The 19,498-nt window shown below is 35.7% G+C and overlaps 1 protein-coding gene across 8 annotated transcripts in view; it reads left to right on the top strand.

Annotated features, from left to right (window-relative positions):
• LOC138697776 (pericentriolar material 1 protein-like) overlaps positions 1-19,498 on the top strand; it is a 98,278-nt gene that overhangs the window by 37,880 nt on the left and 40,900 nt on the right. For all 8 annotated transcript variants that reach the window (XM_069823268.1, XM_069823270.1, XM_069823272.1 and 5 more), the window contains 6 exons: positions 3,997-4,236; positions 5,860-6,043; positions 10,558-10,832; positions 12,627-12,767; positions 15,611-15,795; positions 16,053-16,237. In XM_069823268.1, the coding sequence (XP_069679369.1) occupies positions 3,997-4,236; positions 5,860-6,043; positions 10,558-10,832; positions 12,627-12,767; positions 15,611-15,795; positions 16,053-16,237 (1,210 nt within the window). The remainder of the gene's footprint in view (positions 1-3,996; positions 4,237-5,859; positions 6,044-10,557; positions 10,833-12,626; positions 12,768-15,610; positions 15,796-16,052; positions 16,238-19,498) is intronic.

The raw sequence follows: 19,498 nt of genomic DNA, 5'->3' as shown, positions 1-19,498 counted from the left end.
CGGTTGAGAAACTTTTATCATCCAGTCTGCTGTCAAAAAATCTGAAAGTTAGAATTTATAAAACAGTTATATTACCGGTTGTCCTATATGGTTGTGAAACTTGGACTCTCACTTTGAGAGAGGAACATAGGTTAAGGGTGTTTGAGAATAAGGTGCTTAGGAAAATATTTCGGGCTAAGAGGGATGAAGTTACAGGAGAATGGAGAAAGTTACACAACGCAGAACTGCACGCATTGTATTCTTCACCTGACATAATTAGGAACATTAAATCCAGACGTTTGAGATGGGCAGGGCATGTAGCACGTATGGGCGAATCCAGAAATGCATATAGAGTGTTAGTTGGGAGGCCGGAGGGAAAAACACCTTTAGGGAGGCCGAGACGTAGATGGGAAGATAATATTAAAATGGATTTGAGGGAGGTGAGATATGATGATAGAGACTGGATTAATCTTGCTCAGGATAGGGACCAATGGCGGGCTTATGTGAGGGCGGCAATGAACCTCCGGGTTTCTTAAAAGCCAGTAAGTAAGTAAGTGTTAGAGCTTGCATATAGTTCACCATAACTGAAAAGAGCACGAAAAAATGTATAAGAATCCACATTATCTAAATTTCGATCTGAGGTCAGATGTCTGCCTTTGATATTAAGCAACTCAATTTATCAATCACGAGACAGTCAAATCCATAATTTTGGCTTTAACATCACAGAAATGTGATTGAACACACACAAAAGAAACTTTTTTTTAACAATAGTGAAATTTGTGGATAAACAAGGTATGGTATAGTATGAACATGTTAACTGAAGAATTTTACAGCAGGTCTTCAAAATGCTGACCATGCACTTGAATGCATCTGTCTAGTCTTCTCCGCAAATACTCACAAATGAGCTTCAGCAATTCTGGGTCATTCTTCATTTGCTGGAAGAGATCTACAATCTGATGCTGCAATTCTTCAAGTGAAGTGATGTCTGTTGTGTAAACTATGCTTTTTGTATAGCCCTATACACAAAAATCGAAAGGAGTTAAATTCGGTGATCTAGGTACAGGTTCTCCTCTACTTATCCACCATTTACCATATTGTCTGTTTAGATATCGTCTCAGACTTAGAAGGAAATGGGATTGGGGGAGTGCGGTATAGTAAGAAGCATGAATGTTGCCGCTTTACTGCATCCAAGTGCTCGGTTCACTGGCAGCTCCAACTAACAAAACAATGGCATTATCTCGTAAACAGTTAATTTGCGGATCCATGTTTACTGGAACTTTTTTGCCTCTCTTCATTTTTACTTCTCATCTCTAAATTTTTGACAATCACTTTTGAAACCTCTTAAAGAAAATCATGTGTGTGCTACAGTACATTGTAATTCAGTTTGAATTACTGCACTGTGAATACTGTTACTTTCTGTTTTGCCTGCTACTGTCCAAGAAAACATCCAAATTTTCAGAGCCTTCGCTGCATCATGTCTCCTCAAAGAGAGTAGCAAGTTCAAACATGTCACAAAATCTGTAGAATGCACAAATGTATTCTTTTTTTGTTGGTTGTATTTTACTTCTTATTCATGATAGGAACAGCTTAATAATGTTCCAATGCTCTGATTACCGAGCACATTGAGATTCAAAATGGTATTGATATGTTTAACATTTTTACTATTTTTTTATAATATTATTTGTCTTATAATTTCATGTCTTATTTTTTCTCGCCTGAAGAAAAATATTGAAAAGTTATTAATAAGTATACAGGTTTTTGACTTTCATGGTGAATGTGTTCAGAAGTAGACTTTTACACATTGAACCATGTTCTGGAACTTAACACTTCCAGTGTTTCAGAACAACATAAATGTTCTTCATAGCATAGATAGGTACAAATAGAGGACTTGCCTACTGTGTTGGGCTTGTTTTTACTCCAGACATTCGGCCTCAGTAGCATAGTTGGTATAGTGCTGGCCTTCTATGCTCGAGGTTGCGGGTTTGATTCTGGCCCAGGTCGATGGGATTTAAATTTGTTTAAATACGACAGGCCCATGTCCAGTAGATTTACTAGCATGTAAAAGAACTCGTGCGGGACAAAATTCCAGCACACCAGTGACGCTGATATAACCTCTGCAGTTGCAAGCATCGTTAAATAAACCATAATTTAACTTAATTTTAGTCCATACAGGCATAACAAGCCCTTTGGTCATACATCCTGATGTAACCTACATGTTTGTAGTCCCGAAATGTTGGAAAGTTAAGTTCCAGAAGTATAGTTGTAATAAATATATTATGCTCGGAATAGAAAAGTGCTTGATGTCCCTATAATTTAAAGAATTTCCCTTTTCTCTTCACTTTCGTTCAAAACGTCTTGTGACTAATTCAATTTGTGTGTCATTCAAAAGCTTCGTTATCTATTTCAAATATTGGTAATAATGAATAGCAAATGAAGCAACTCCCATAATTTATATGTCAAGTATTGGAGCTTTGTTTTCGTTTTCTCTTAACAGTATGTCATCATAGAAATACAGTAATTCGAATTATTTTGTAATTTGTTTAAACTGAAAATGAGACAAAATGGAATATTTGATTGACATTTTAAATTTTAAGTTGTCAATGAAACGATCATTCCTCGGAAAAGCATAGTGTATCCATTAAGTGAATATGCATAAGATGATAGTGGTGGTGGCGGTTGTGACATTACAATGATAATATGATTACAATAATGATGACGACATTGGGCAATCAGGATTGTAATAGTGATGACAATGATGATATGATGACGATGCTAATACAATTTGACAGTGAGGAGATTGCCAGAATGGAAGTGCAGAGCAAGATAAAATAATAGATAATATGTGAAGAATACGTGAATTACTTAGTTCCACTCTAACGTAACATATATGAAGCATGAAACTATAGTCCCGTCACTCTTATTTCCGGCAGCCAATCACGTTGCAAGTCGGCTACATTTAAACATATGTGTCTTGTCATTCGCTGTTGATTTCGTTATGGACTTCCTAAGGCTCTATAGATACTGGGTATAATCGTCCGCCATTTTCGCTCTTTCCTTGCCATTTGCAGCAAGCAGACGAGAATTTACAACAGTACAAATTTTAATTCCGCGCTCTTTTAGGTGTATTTGTTTAAAATAATAATAATAATAATAATAATAATAATAATAGAATCAAGGGTAACAATCGACTTAGAGCCATGCAGCTGGATACTCTGGTAATTAAACCTTCAATAAACAGTGCAACATTTGATCCACATACATTAAACATTATAGTCAACAATTGATTTCGTTAGGTATACAAAAGCTATCTTAACATTCACTTAGCTATTTATTTTTAAATTTCTCACATTAAATATTATAACAAGAATGTAATCGACAGATTACATTTTTTTCCGGCAGCGAGTCCCACAAAGCATGGGGTCTGGGGTGACCGCCCCACTTGCTCCGCCGAAGGGCCGGCCTTTCTATGAAAATCCACAGTTCTAACAGACCTAAGTTGTTGCTCTGCAAACTGAGGTCCGCACATATATTACTCCCAGTAACTGGGAAACTAGTACGGTACAGATTTCGAATAGGAATCACTTTTAAAAGTAATTCTTTCTAAACATTTCTCTCGCTTTGACTCCCATCTAAAATTAAAAATAGAAAAACGTTTGAAGGTGTCAATGTCTATTTTGAACGTTACACTTCGAAGTTAGTAATTTTTTCTCTCTTCCCGAAAAACATTTTGATTTCGAATTTCTTCTATGCTTTCCTTAGATATTCATCTATGAAACCTGAAATTTACAATGCGATTATCATAGGTGCTACGACGTGATAATGTTTAATGGTGCGGAAAATAGAGTCGTCTGCTAACCGCAACTGGCAATGAAAGAACTAAAATGGCGAACGGTTATATGTACCTACTCTTTATAGAACCTACTCTTACTAGGACGTAAGCAAAGAGGCGGAGCCATGCCGGAAATAACAGCGATGTGACTATAATAATATGTTAAAGTAAGTGAATACAAATTGCAGACAACTGCAGGAAGCCAGAGCTCGACTACAACACCTTCAAGATCTGCTAGCTGCAGTGTCAGACTTCCATAATCGTGGCCAACCTGTACCTGATCAGTATATTGATTTGCTCAGCCAAGAAGCGGCCAGAGAAGATGCAGCAACAAGTGATAGCAGAAGATCAGAGACACCGTCATCTAAAACTCAGCGCCGTAGTAGTGATAGAGAGAGAACACCAGTGAGACAGCCAGTTCAGGATAGGTATGGATTATTGCTAGTTATCCACAGCATGAGCGTGTCAAAAAGATGTACAGGTATTACTGTGGGAGATGGAATTTCCATCCTGTAATTAAAGTGGTGTTGAAATAATATAGTATGATATAAAGTTGGGAAGTCCTTTTCATAAAATCGAGGAAAAATTTGAAAAACAAGCAGAGCAAGTTTTTCAGTTTCCGAGATTTTGTAATGCACTTCATAATAGTAATATGCGTTACAAGAGCGGTATGTTGAAGTTTTCATGTACGAGCAAAAGTTTGAAAAAGCAAAACGTAGTTGAGCTTTTTTAATTTCCGAGAATTGAAAGAAAACATACCGCTCGTGTATCGTACATTATTTTGTGCGAAGATCGTTTATTATATACCTGAAAGAGGAATTTCTAATTAGTTGTAATGAAATCTCCATCTTGGTTTCTGTTCAATGACTGCAAATTTGCAAACCAAAATATCTATCTTCAACATTGTTGCTTTAAAATGTTTTCTGTGTTTACTATACTCCAGCAGGCCGTGATATATGTCTGTCTTTTTTTCCCCCAGTCTATAAATGCGAACTTAAAACAAATGGTAAGATTATGTAATGATTTAGAGTGTACTTAATTTTTGCAAATATTTAAAAACAATAATTAACAGTGCAATTTAGGTGAAATTGCAGTGGTAAGTTTCCAATTTATAATTATTACTGTATTGAACGTCTCTAAAAATAATATGTTAAAAGCCTAAAGCAGTAAAATCAATATGTCACTTAAAGCGGTAAGAAGAGGGAAATTGTTGTGTGTGTTAGGTTGGGAATACTGAATGTGGAATATTACACTTTCCGCTGATTGGTTTTGTGTGGAAAACAAGCAAATACACACGATCTCGCACAAATGTATATTGCACAATATTTTTTGCACGATAGTATATTTTGAAAATAATATTTTAAAAAATCTTAATATACAGTATGTACATTACACTATGAACAGCTGACTGAAAGTCAGCAGTCTGGCCAACATACAAACTTCACCATCAACTTCAATGTGAAGGAATAAAAATGATTTAGGTACTTGTAATATTTCATATTCAATTGGAATAATTTTATTTCTTTTTGTTAAGTGAAGTTTTAATTGTTTAAATAATGTTCAGCACATTTCAAATGCATTGATTTGTTTCGTGTAATGTATATTAATTAACACTGCCTTTTGCGTATGAATTTTACATGCATTGTAGTATTGTAGCAGACATAGAAGGCAGTGGTTTTCATTACAACTCTAGAACATTTATTTGTAATATTTCAACATACTTATCTAGATTGGCAACTCTGAATTCAGTAAAATCAACTTTCAATTGTGGCGGCCGTTTGCTATAATGACGAGAAAACACATCGTGCAAAAATGATTTTATGTCACAAATATTTAAATGTACTGTATTATCGTATTATCATTGTGGTGTTTTTGTTGTTGCATTGCTGACACAGAATATGTTACCAAAACAGAAACGAGGGCTGAACAAAAAAATTTAATCTTTTTCCCAGTATTATTATTATTATTATTATTATTATTATTATTATTATTATTACCATCATCATCTTCATCACTTTTATAAATAAATTAATATCTTTCAATATAAATAGTTGCAGTGGATTGCCTGAAGGCCCAGAGGTGGTGACTCTAGAGATGGTGCAAGAAATGACACGTGACCTGCGACAGCAAACACAGTGCTTGCAGGAGGAAAGAGAAAGATTAGTCTCTGCTCGAAGAGAATTGGGAAAACTCCAGCGGGAGCTTCCACTTCGTGAAAAGAAAACAAATACTCAGGTAACAAGAAAACAGGCTGATTAGACATTGTCATGCATATATGAAACGTGGTTCTTTTATATGTTTCTGCCTAATATTAAAGACTGTTAAGATACTTTTAAACATAAAATTGCATCTTTTTGTTTCTTTTCGTTCAGATTTTTAACTGATAATCTTAACATTATTCTACGAAACACATAAAACATACTGTATGTCTTGTAAAATTGTTATAATTTCTTGAATTTTTATTTATTTATTTTAATTTATTGAAATTAAATTATTGACAACATATTGTTCACAAATTATTACATTGTTAAAATGTAATAATTGTTAAAACCATTAAAATGTTTACTAGGTGCCAAACTGGATCTCCAAAAGTGAAATGAGCAAATGGATTGACTTCTCTTTTGTTGTTGTTGTTTTAGTATCATATATAATTATGATAAGGACTTTGAGTATAGCTTCTGAATTCACTTATCAGATTCCACACAGTATCTCTTTTATCTAGCCAATATGGAAAGTTCGTAACATGTTATGAAAGAGTGTTTTCCCTTTGTATTTTAGTATAATATATCTGATGGATGATCTATTTGTTCCACACCTGACTTATTTGTTCTTAAGGAATGAAAACCTGCTTTTATCTTATTTTTCAACATATTCCTCCTTTAGACTGATATATTTGTTCCATTAGCTCTTCAATATCTCTGTATGATCTTCCAGAAGAAATGGTCTCCAACATCCCCAGACCACTCATTCACAGCTTCCATTTCTTCATTGGTAAAACATCTCTTTCCACAGATTTTCTTTTTTTTAGAACAATATAAATGCAGTTGTGGTTAGATCTGTTTGGTAGGGTTCTCATCAACTGAAATTCTGCATTGGCTATGTGAGCTATAGCAACACAGGAGGTGTAACTGGGCGTGTCATCTTGATGGAGGAGAATGGTCATGGTCAAATTTCTACCTCTCTTTATTTTAATAATTTCTTTCCGCAATTTTGTAATGAACTTTGCATTCTGTAATAAGTCTCTGTGATTATAACTTCTTTTTACAAATAATCGATCATGATAAGTCCTTTAGCATCATAGAAAACTGAGACAATAGCTTTTCCTGCAGATGGTTGAGCTTAAATTTGCAAGATGATGAAGAGCCTTGATATTTGCATTGCGTACTTTGAGGTTTATTCTCTGTTTCATAGTCATGTACCTATGTTTCATTCATAGTTGCAAACCTGTAAATTCAGTTCTGTTTGTTTTCCCTGTAAATTATTAGCAGATCTGACATTGTCTTATGTGGTTACATAACTGCGTGTTCATCTTCACACGAGGCTGTACCATACTTCACCCAAGACACCACTGTTTAGCTATATCATATTGTGACTTTAATTCAAAACAATAATGTTACTTTATTGTCACAACAATAATGACTTTCTATAACTGAATTTAAACACTCCCGTCAACAATGGGTATTTCACTCCACACAGTAACACAGTATTCGTTATTGCACTCCACAGACGACAATGACAATTCACTTGGATTATTGAGGACAACTATGTACTCCTAATCTCAACTAATGTTCACAAAGCACTATTTACAAAACAAAACTGTCAGTTCTCAGTTCACAGTTCGTTTGCCTTGGCTAGTTCTTCTAGCTCATTCACTCAAGTTCACAGTATATCGAACCCAAGACTTCCAGAGACAGTCCACTGAACTTCGAACTCAGGTCCTCCAACTGCGGTCCACTGCACGTCGAACCAAAGACTCCGGATACGCCGCACTTGCCTGGACGCTCCCACAGTTGCGGACCCACTCAAGTCAAACCCAAGACTTCTGGGTATGCCGCACTCGTCTGGTCACTGCGGTACGCCGCACTCATCTGGTCACTGTGGTACGTCGCACTCGTCTGGTCACTGCCACAGTTGCGGTCCTTCTCGCGTCGAACTCCGGTCTTGAAGGCTGGCTTCGTGCTCGTTCACTGCTGCTTCACAAGACTGACTCCACTCTGCTGTGCCGCTCTTCTATTTATTGTTAAGTAACTCTTTGCGAGCCTTCAATTTCTGGTCGTTTCTGTTTCTGGACGATTCTTGGTCTCCCCATCACTCGGACTCGTCGCAGTCGGTTTTCTCCCCCTCTCTCTTCGCCACGCGCCGCCCCGCCCAGTGCTCACTGATGCTGGCCTTCCTCTCTCCCCGCGCGCCTTGTCTCTCGCGCCTCGTTCCTTCCACGTGCGCCCTACCTTCAGCGGGATGCATGCTCGATTCTCGACGAGGCTGTCACAATATGTTACTCTACATTCATCTAAAGACTTGCATAAATTGCAATGGATTTGTATAGAACTCAGCCCCTTTTTCTCTAGGTATTTTATCACAGCTTTTTGCTCTCTTGTTTTCTGATCCCATTATACTAAACAGCTGCTGTAACTTAACTGAAACAAGTGTGACAGGATGATTTGAACAGTGCTGTCTGCTTTAGAAGTATGTTATGGTTGGAGCAAATAGATCAGCCCTTGTATTTATGGCGACTACAAAGATAGTTTTCAGAAGCATACTGCCATATTTGATACAATATCTAAGCAATATGTACATCTTTAACATAAAAATGGATTGTTCTTTCGTTGTTGTTTTTTAATATACTGAGAATATATACAGTAATATTATGATGAAGACTGCAGGTATAACTTTCAGAAACACACCCCCGATTTTACGCAGTATTGCCATTATCCACTCAACATGAGCAGGTCCACACCTGTGGAGTAACAGTCAGCACGTCTGGCCGCGAAACCAGGTGGCCCGGGTTTGAATCCCGGTCGGGGCAAGTTACCTGGTTGAGGTTTTTTCCGGGGTTTTCCCTCAACCTAATACGAGCAAATGCTGGGTAACTTTCGGTGCTGGACCCCGGACTCATTTCACCGGCATTATCACCTTCATTTCATTCAGACACTAAATAACTTGAGATGTTGATACAGCGTCGTAAAATAACGCAATAAAATAAAATAAAAAACATGAGCAATTGTCACCAATGTAGTTCAGGTGGTAGGCACACTTGCCTATTGATTCAGAGCTGTGCTCAGATGTAGGTTCGATTCACGCTTGGGCTGCAGATGTAGGTTCGATTCACGCTTGGGCTGATTACCTGGTTGGTGTTTTTCCCAGGTTTTCCGCAACTGTAAGACGAATGTCAGGTAATCTACAGTGAATCCTCGACCTTATATCGCCAAATATAATTTCTCTGTCACCAATTCCATCGACGCTAAATAATCTAGCAGTTGATACAGTGTCGTTAAATAACAGTCTTAAAAAAAAAGGAACAGTCCTTAACATAAAAAATGGTTGTTCTTTCATTGTTATTTTCAGTAGAACCCTGCTACCCCAAAATTTTGGGTGATCCGATCCAAAATAGAAAAAATTCTAAAAAAAAAAAATTAAACCTAAAAGAAGTAAAGAAGAAGAAATACAATATTTGGTAACGAAAATTGGTTTTAATATGTTTTTAAGAGATCAAAATCCAATCCTGTCTTTAAGAAACGAAATTACAGTAATGATTAAAAAAAAAAAAGAAGAATTTGTTAAGAGTAAGATAAGAGTTCTCATTATTCTTTGGTTACTTAGAGAACAATTCATTACAAATATCAGCTCTTTATTCTTTGACTTTAGTAAATCATTCAATTTTCTCTGATATAGTGGTATGAATCTGCATATGAGGGAGCATTATGCGAGCACTTCATGAATATAACTATGTTCGAATAATGATTTCAGATAATCCGAAAATTTTTTAAACGAAACAGTTCACGGTCCCAGTAAGTTCGGGTTAGCGGGATTCTATTGTATACAGTTATGATTATGACTATTGAAATATCACCACCAAGTTTTACACAATATCTCATTTTTAAAACTTTTAGGGAGAGGGAGAGATTGTTAGGAAAAATATTCTTATAACAATGGTCTTTATATTCAGAACAGTGCAGGTTTATATGTTTGCCTATGTATCATCAAACATTCTGGGTTTTGTAGCATTTTTATGTGCAGTTTGATTAATATTATTAGACAGCAGTTCTTTAATGCTTGTGTAGTAGTCCTCTTTTTATTTATACTTTGAGGTGCATAATTTGAAATTCTAGAGTAAACTTCATTTGAACATTGTATCCTTTTGAAATCACAGTAAAATTAAATACAGTTGTCTTAAAATGTTTCCTTTGCAAAATTTATATATTATTGTAACAATATCTGTACCCATAATAGTGTTAATAAAAGAAATATAAAGAATAATTAAATTAGTTGTTATCTTTCTTCCTTTCTTTTTCTTTTGCACCAACTGTTTGTGTGATAGCATGTTGACCTAGAATTCTTGAGATCTGGGGCATTTACTAGACTCAAGAGTGGTGTTCATCCTATAATGTGTGGATATTCACAGTAACTGCATGTTTTTCTTTTGTTAACATTGTTAATCTCTATCTGCAAACTCTTAACATTCTTCTCATTCTTCATTTCAAGTTCATATTCCTGTTTTCCAAGCCAGAATTGTTATGACTTGTTTACAGATAGACGCACAAACACATCAACAGCTTCTTCAAGCTGAGCTGCAGGCCAAGAGAAGAGAATTAGAAGAGCTGATGAGGAAAGATCAGGGTCAGACCTCGGCTATTAATCAGGATGTGTGCAGTGAAGTGTCTGCTGATAAGTCAGAAACTCCTGCTTACAGTTTTCTGGCTGAAGGAACAATAAATGCTACATGGGGAGGATCGACACAAGGAACACTGGATGACTTAGCAGATCAGGATAATGATAATCATGAGCAGAGTGCTGGTTATTCTAGGTCAGCATATACATAAATACATTAGCAACAAGTGTACGAATACTATAAAACTTTATTTATACGTTTTTATAGGGGTCTGAAAAAAAAAAACACATAAGTGAGAAATACATACAGTAGAACATCAATTATCTGAATACCGATCAACCGAAACATCAGTTAACCAAAAGTGTTCCAGTCAGAAAATTCAAATTTGTGTGTATGCCATGTAGAAGTTCTGCTAGTCTCAGATATCCTAGATTTAGCGACTTTTTCCTCCAAATTGGCAACACTGCAGTAAGGGTTATGTTGAAAATACTCCTCCACACACTCAATACATTTATTGGAAACTGTAGGATATATGGTCTTTTCTGTGAGCACAAACAACCAATTGTAACAAATTGCTGATGCCACTGTTACTTCCTTGTGGGTGCCTCCTTTCCATATTTAGTTCGAAAAGTGCATTACACTTTCGTAGTACAACCATTTTTTTCGAATTGTAGGATGCAAAAAGATTTTTCTGAGCCATTAAACGCCATTGTTGTATTGTTGCGGTCAACTAGGGGAACTACAGTAAAAACTAAATAAGACAAAACTGGAAAGCTATTTTTTACTCTTGTCACTTGATTCATCATAGTTTAGTCCACCAGGCTATATGCTATAAATTAATGAAAGTGGGTGCATATTATTAATGCCAATAGGTGGGTTAACTTTGTATATTTTCAGCAAGAAATTTTGCCGAAGCCATGCAGTCAATATTTTGATATGAACAATTTGGAAAATGTTCTGATGGAATTATTAACAGTAATATGTAATCCCCTATAGTCCATGATCTAGTACACCTGACTGTTACCTCTGGGAGAATTTACAAGACAAATATACAAATGAAATCGTCATGCCCTGGAACAAGTGAAAAGAGTATCTGTGAAAACATTATTTCTGTTTCTCGAAGGAACCTGCAATGAATGATGGATAATTTCATAAAGAAGTGTCAGAAATATTGCAAAACGGAGACTGGCGTTTCAGCTTCTCCTGAGTTAATAACTTTCTGAATTATTTTATTAAACGGATACATAAATTGCTTACTGTTTCATTTGCATTTATGGACACTGAATGGTAACTTGTACCTGTAAGTGGTGAGTGGAAACATGCTTATTAATAAGACAACTGTCAGAAAATCACTCAGGTATTTTCTATGTATTTAATAATAATACACAAGATTTGTATATAATTTTGTGGAATATAAAAATGCAGTTCTATACTTCACGAGAATTTTAACATTCTGTACTTCTGTAGAAAAGACTCCAGGAGGTATGTTTAATTAAGTACGTTAATGGTGAAAATTTTACTTTCCTTTGTGGTAGCTCTGTTTTACGAGGTAGTCTAATAAGCTTCACTTTTTTCAATTTATGAATACTTTCTTAGACAGTAGATTCTTCTAAGAGCAGTATAATTTTACATTTTGTTTTTATTGAAAATAACAAAGCTCAAACCTTTCCATATGTGAGTACATCACATTCATTATATGAGGTCTCGCCATCCTCATTGAATATTATCACGACTACTATGAAGTAGCCAATGTGTACTATCACCTTTTAAATCAAGTGAGTATTTAAGACTACAATTTTTTTGTTCATTCCAATTGAGGATCGGTCAAACTATCACCGATGTGATAAACACAATCTCACATCACCATTTCCTCCCATTATGTAGTTTGACTGATTGACGGTTTATTTTATTTATTTACTTATTTATTTGTTATTTATTTATTATTTATTTATTTATTGGATTGATTGATTGATTGATTGACTTTTCCAGTGATGAGGGTCAGGAAGATGAAGAAGAGGATGACCATACAGTTCCAGCTGGTTCTTCTCAACTAAGGTTGACACAACTAAACAACAGCAGTAATAACAATAACAATAGAGATCCTTTGTCTCTCTCAGTTACAACTACTAGGTATGAACACCTTTATTTAGTATATTTATATGTGTATAATCATATGGCTAGCTCTGTGAACTCCAGTCCATTAGCTTCCTTGCATCCCAATACGGTGTACAGATTTTTCTCGAGGCCCTGTAGTCTGGATCCAGTTTTCTGTATTGGAGTAGGTGGTCGTCATTTCTATCCTCATGCCAGACCGTTAATATAGTGTACAGGCTTTTTATTGTAGACTGTTCGACCTTTTGAGGTTTACTGCAAGGCAGTCATGTCCAGTATTTAGTCGAAATTATATCACTGAATCTTTTTGTAGATTGTTGTTCTATTCCTCACATGTGTTACCTATGTTTTCCGAGTATATTTATTATGTATATACAAATTAGAATATAAGCTTTTTGAACTCTTCATTTTATTAAAACTAATATGACATTCTGTAATAACAAAACTATAATATATGTATTTTTTTATTTTAACTTTCTTGTTATTATTGAAAATAGAAAATATTTTAAAATTTAAGTTTGTGAAGAAAAATGTTTTTCTTTCTCTTGCAGTGCACATATTCTAACCATTAAGCTGGGGCTTGTTAATGTGAATGTTATCTTTAAGGCAAGAAAAGAATGACTGAAAATATTTAAAGTCTTGGGAGTAATTTTTTAAATAGCAGTTTGGTAAAGACCCAGAAACAAAATTTGAGCCACCTGAATTTTCCAAGTTTCAATTATAACATACTGCGCATGCTCAGTGCTTACTGGTTCTGTGCAAAGCATAAATTGAAAATTTAAAAAATTCACAATTCCAAAAACTTCTTACGTAGGCAAATATATTTTTTCTTTTAGATCGAAGAGTAATTAAGCATATAAAAGTCATCGAAATAGGGCTTAAGGATATGGAGGAATAAAATTTATACAACATATAAATTTTTAATTGTGGAAGTGTATGTACAAGTAACTCTTTAAGAAATTTTGACATCCACTCTGTCCATATCAATCTCTTACAAGTTGTTTTTGAAAACTAAATGTTTCCTTGAATGAGACTTTTTTTGAGATTTCATGACCATTGGAGCATAACAATGCTAAATAATTAATCTCAGTTAAGTTGAGATGTGATGTAAACCATTATCAGCGTGGTTAGTTGTGTTAGTGCATGTGATTATGTTTTGAATTTCTCTCAACTGGAGACACAGAATAAATAGTATTTGTACATTTTCTGAAAATTAATAGTTGATTTAAATTATAAAAACCAAACACTCATGCCTCACCACTGTCCATATCTGATCAAGCTGTGGTATTTTTGTAATGTGCAAACAGACTGCAAAACATGGTTCGCAATAATGTATTTCTTGAAATGGAAAAAGACTGTGAAACTACTGAAAATTGAACCCATGTTCGCAAGAACTGTTTTACACAAGTAACCTTAGGAATAACCTTCATAAATGTCTTTAACTTCGTGAGTTATTCCATTATAAATACAGTAGCGTGCAAATTAATCCGAACACGACATATTTTTACATTTTCTGTCATTGTTGGCCTCACAGCTGCCCATACCGCTTTAATTGACATCTGTAGTATGTGTAATTCCATTGTTGAAGGTCTGTCATTATTTTTTTTATAATATGTGACATTTTGCCTGTCGTTTTGTACTTATAAGCATTTCAGTTGTGTTGACTTAATATTGCAATCCTGTGTACATTCTGTCATCTTCACAAATGGATACACCTCCACGAAAACGGTCTAAAATTATAACATTAGCAGAGCATTCTTCTATGACACAGAGGAAAATTGCTGCAGAATGTCACATCAGTTTGGCTACTGTTAATTCGATCATAAAACGATACAGGGAGACTGGATCCATCACACCCCAGAAAAAAGGAAACTGTGGCCGGAAAAGGAAGACTTCACCTGCAGATGATCGTTTGTCAGGAAAAGTAAATTAAATCCTAGACTAACTGCTGTCGACTTAACCCGCGAGTTAATGGCTACCAATGGGGCGAATATTCACGTCACAACAGTGCGGCATAGGCTTTTGGAAGCTGGACGAAGGGCTCGTAAGCCTATTAACTGCTAACCCCTGTTATGTGCAAAAAACGCTTAATGTGGGCAAAATTACATCAACACTGGACAGTGAATGACTGGAAGAATGTACTTTTTTCCGATGAGTCTCATTTCGAGGTCCACGGCCACCGTGTTTCTTACGTACGGAAAGGATCCGAAAAAGTAACAGCAGCTCATCTCCAACAAGCACCCAAATACCCCCCTAAAGTAATGTTTTGGGGTTGTTTTACACATGAAGGGCCTGGAGCATTAATACCTATCAAGGGAATGATGAATTCTGACAAATATATTCACTTATTGGAAACCAGAATCGTACCCCAGCTGCAAAAATCATTTCTGGATGGCAGAGGTGTGTTCCAACAAGACCTGGCACCATGCCATACGTCTCGAAAAACTACAGAATTCTTCAACAAGAAGAATATTCAGGTACTCCCCTGGCCAGGCAACTCACCCGACATCAACCCCATTGAGAACTTGTGGCAAATTTGCAAAAGAAGAATGCAAAAAATGGATTGTTCTACAAAGGAGAAAATGATTTCTGCCCTCATTGATGTATGGTTTCGCCATGAAGAAATGAAGAATATTTGTGGGAAATTAGTGGAATCCATGCCAAATCGTCTCAGCTGTTATTAGGAACAAGGGAGGCCACATAGATTACTGAGGTATGTCTTAGATCCTTTTTTTATCCCTTTTGAGTGTTTTTGCATAAGTAATTACGTTGTTCGGATTAATTTGCACGCTACTGTAATATCACTGAATTTTATTTGTTTTATGCAGGTCAGTATATAAAGATGTTCCACTGTGTTTCAGGGATATATTAAGTATGTCGCTGGATTCTGGACGTCAGTCATTGCCAGGAAATATAAACGCAAATAACAGTAACTCTGCTAGTGCAGCTGGATCTGGCGGGCATAATCAGACACCTGCTGTAGGTTGTGTTCGTGCACAGAGGCAAGGTCCAGCATCTCATAACGTCTGGAGAAAAGAATCGACAGGTTTGTAGAAAGTGAAACCATAGCACTGATCAACACTGATGTTGATACTCAGGGAAAAACAAGTATACCACCTAAATTGAGTGTGCTGATTCCAAATCTGAAATCCATTTCGTTCCATTACGTCACAATTTTGATACATGTTTATTTAATAGTTATTCTCTAGAATCTGTTAAGTATCATTGCTAGTACTACGAATGATTCACTGGTACACAAAAAATTATTTATCTTATTTATGAACTTATTACTTCACTGTATAGATAGTGGTATGTCAGTTCCAAGAGCTGTGTGGACTCCATCTACTCAACAAACAAGACAAGAAAATTTGTGCACTTCTGAGGAGGTAGTTTCATCCAATAATTTAGAAACCAACAATAGCAGCAGCACTGCAGGCCAAATCAGTTCTAACCCAAGCACCACCTGGTGGCAGCAACAAGCTCTTCAGGTGAGGCTTTAAGAAATAATAGTTAATGCAAATTATTGAAACTCATTTAATATTAGTTTCATGAGTACTTTATGCAGAAGTTGTTGTATCCTGCACTGTTACGCAACTGTGTACAATTTTCGATGGCACTGAGAAAGTGAATGTTTTATGAATGTATTCGCAGTGATTAATATCAGTATATTCACTACATTGAAAGTAGATTTTTTACCCAGTTTTTACACATCAAATGTTGTGAGTTTTTTTTTCTCCCGTGCATTACTATCCAAAGCACAGTTACCCAAATGTTTAATCTTTATTTGTTATTTCTTGATCAGTAAAGTTAGATATCATATTTTTGCCAGTATGTTTCAGAGTACCCCAAAATACTTTACACTATTATGCACGACAAAACAGAAACAGTAATATTATTTTAATGTACCGAAGTACATATGATATTTCCATGCAGATATTCTGAGTCATCATACGATGAAAGAGTAATGGAACGGAGAAAAATTCTCTCCGGCGCTGGGATTTGAACCCGGGTTTTCAGCTCTACGTGCTGATGCTTTATCCACTAAGCCACACCGGATACCACCCCGGCGTCGGACAGAATTGTCTCTGATTAAGTTCCCTCTAGTGGCTGCCCTCTGCACTACGTCATAGATGTCTATGAACATAGGACCGAAGTCCACACATGTGCTGAGGTGCACTCGTTATGAGTGACTAGTTGAGTGCACCTCAGCACATGTGTGGACTTCAGTCCTATGTTCATAGACATCTATGACGTAATGCAGAGGGCGGCCACTAGAGGGAACCCAAGAGTTGGAACTTAATCAGAGACAATTCTGTCTGACGCCGGGGTGGTATCCGGTGTGGCTTAGTGGATAAAGCATCAGCACGTAGAGCTGAAAACCTGGGTTCAAATCCCGGGGCCCGAAGAGAATTTTTCTCCGTTCCATTACTCTTTCATCAGAAACAGTAAGTTTAATATCACTTACCTTTTTTCGGTTTTATGTGGTCCGAATAAATACATGTCCTGTTTCACTTTTGTAAAGGGATAGAGACTAAAATCCATTTAATTAACATGCTCACATATGAAGGGCCCACGGCAAGAACATGCTAGGTCACTTTTCTTACATTTTTCACGGGAGCATTTCTTAACTTTAATACAATGCTAAGACATAATTTACATATCATTTAGTTTGTTATCATGTTACAATGCTGGCTTTTGCCATTCTGATTTACTAGAAAGATAGTTCACTTTATGAGCTAGCAGATGGCACCAAAAAACAAAAATAAAGAAAAAGTGACTTAGCCTATCATGTTCTTACAGTGAAAACCTTCATATTTATTTGTATACTTTCCCATATGGTATCACATTCTGCCATTTTCTTTGACACTCACAACTGAGATAATTGAATCGATTTTTTGAGAAACCTCAAAAGTCAAATTTTAACAATATTGAATTTATTGCTAATTCCTGTTTTATAGGGATAGAATATACCATTCTGTAGAAAAATACTACAAATTAAACTGTATTTCTGTTGTAACATATGCACTTGAAAATTAGGTTTCGTGGAGAAGGCCCATAAGTTAGTGACAGCGCTGACACAGAATAAACACAGCTATAGCCTAAGTTGTTGTGTTTGATAAATTAATCATTTTGTTTCGGAATTCTGAATTTGTTACAATAATATTGTTGTCTTTTGTGTAATTATTATTGTATTAGATTATTTCATGCAAAACTTTATTATTTATGTCCTTGGTGACATTTCATACAGGTTAGAATAAAATTTGTTCAGATGAAGCAAAAATTATTAAGTTAGCTTCTAAATACTGGCTTTGAGAATCAAATTCGTATTATTTTTAACGAAATTTTCAATTATTTCATGAAATAAAGGGATTGTTTTGTTAAATCTTTACCAGATTTTGAGAAACACCATAAGCCAAACATTTTCAAACATAAATATTGAGTCATATTATATTTAAAAAATATTCTTTTGCATACAGAAATATTCGTCATTTCAAACATTCCAATTCTTAACTCATCCATTTCTTTTAAACAATTTTTTTTTTTTTTTTATGTTTCCCCAAAACTTTGTATTTCGTGACTTCTAGCAAACCGGATGATTAAAGAGAAAATCATACATTGTAAGAAAGCATTGAAAGACTCGAGCATTAGTATAGATGAAGATTTTGAATACGAGGTGAGGTGTAGAAGGAAGGTGTTAGTGCCGTTTATGAAAGCAGCTAGGCATAATGGACATTATGCAAAATTAATTAAGGACAAATTGAAAATTAACGGGAAGTTATGATTTGATGTTGAATTTTATTTGGAAAACGTGAATGCATTGGAAAATGGAGAGAATATTGACGAAAATAAAAGATTAGAGATAAAGGAGAGAGTTAGAAAAATTGTTAATAATAGTGGAAGAAATAGAAAAGATGAAGTTGCGGATGACATGAGGGCAGTGACTCAGGAGATTGCGAGGGAAGAACCCATCGTCAGCAAATTCCACTCAGGCGGTGAACTCTAAGGCAGCGGCTGCACCATCTAGTAGACGACCAGTAATGACATCACACCAAGGCCAAGCCAGCGGAACAAGCATAGTATCAGATGGCAACGGAATTGGAGAAAGGCAGAAGAGAGGAATGCTGAACCGATGAAAAAAAGAGACTGGTGAACGAGGAAGCGAAATAAGTGCGGGGAATAGAAGGAGAAGTATTGATGTATTATTATGTTATTTAAAGTATTAAGTTAGTTATGAAGGTAGGACTGATTTTTAAGGGAACTGAGAATAAGAGAAGGGAAGTAGAATAGTAGTGGATAAAGTAAAAGGATGATCAAGTAAAAGTGAAGGGATATGAAAGACATAGCAAGAACAGGCTTCAAGTGTCAAAATACGTCTTGTTTAAAGTTGTAAATAGTGCAAGTAAGGGAATGCTGGCCCGAATACAGAAATGTGAAGGGCCAGCAGGACCGAAGATTTTGAGAAATATATATCATATCATATCATATTTCGTGACTTAAGGGGTTTCTCAAAATTGTGGACTGTAATAAAAAAATAAGCTGTGTAAACACTTAAACACTAGTATATGTCTAGGATTTCAGTATACACTCAACAAATGAGTAAATATTGGAAAAGTTCATTATTACAAAGTGGAGCATTTACTCAGAAAGAGGTTAGCCTCATTGGCTAGTGGTCAGAGTTTCTGACTACAGTTCATGAGGTCCCGGGTTCGATTCCCGGTTATAACACAGGAATTTTTCATTAAAGGGGA

This window comes from Periplaneta americana, chromosome 4 (genome assembly GCF_040183065.1).
Source record: "Periplaneta americana isolate PAMFEO1 chromosome 4, P.americana_PAMFEO1_priV1, whole genome shotgun sequence".
Classification (NCBI taxonomy): Eukaryota; Metazoa; Arthropoda; class Insecta; order Blattodea; family Blattidae; genus Periplaneta; species Periplaneta americana.
This window is presented reverse-complemented; position numbering and strand designations above follow the sequence as displayed.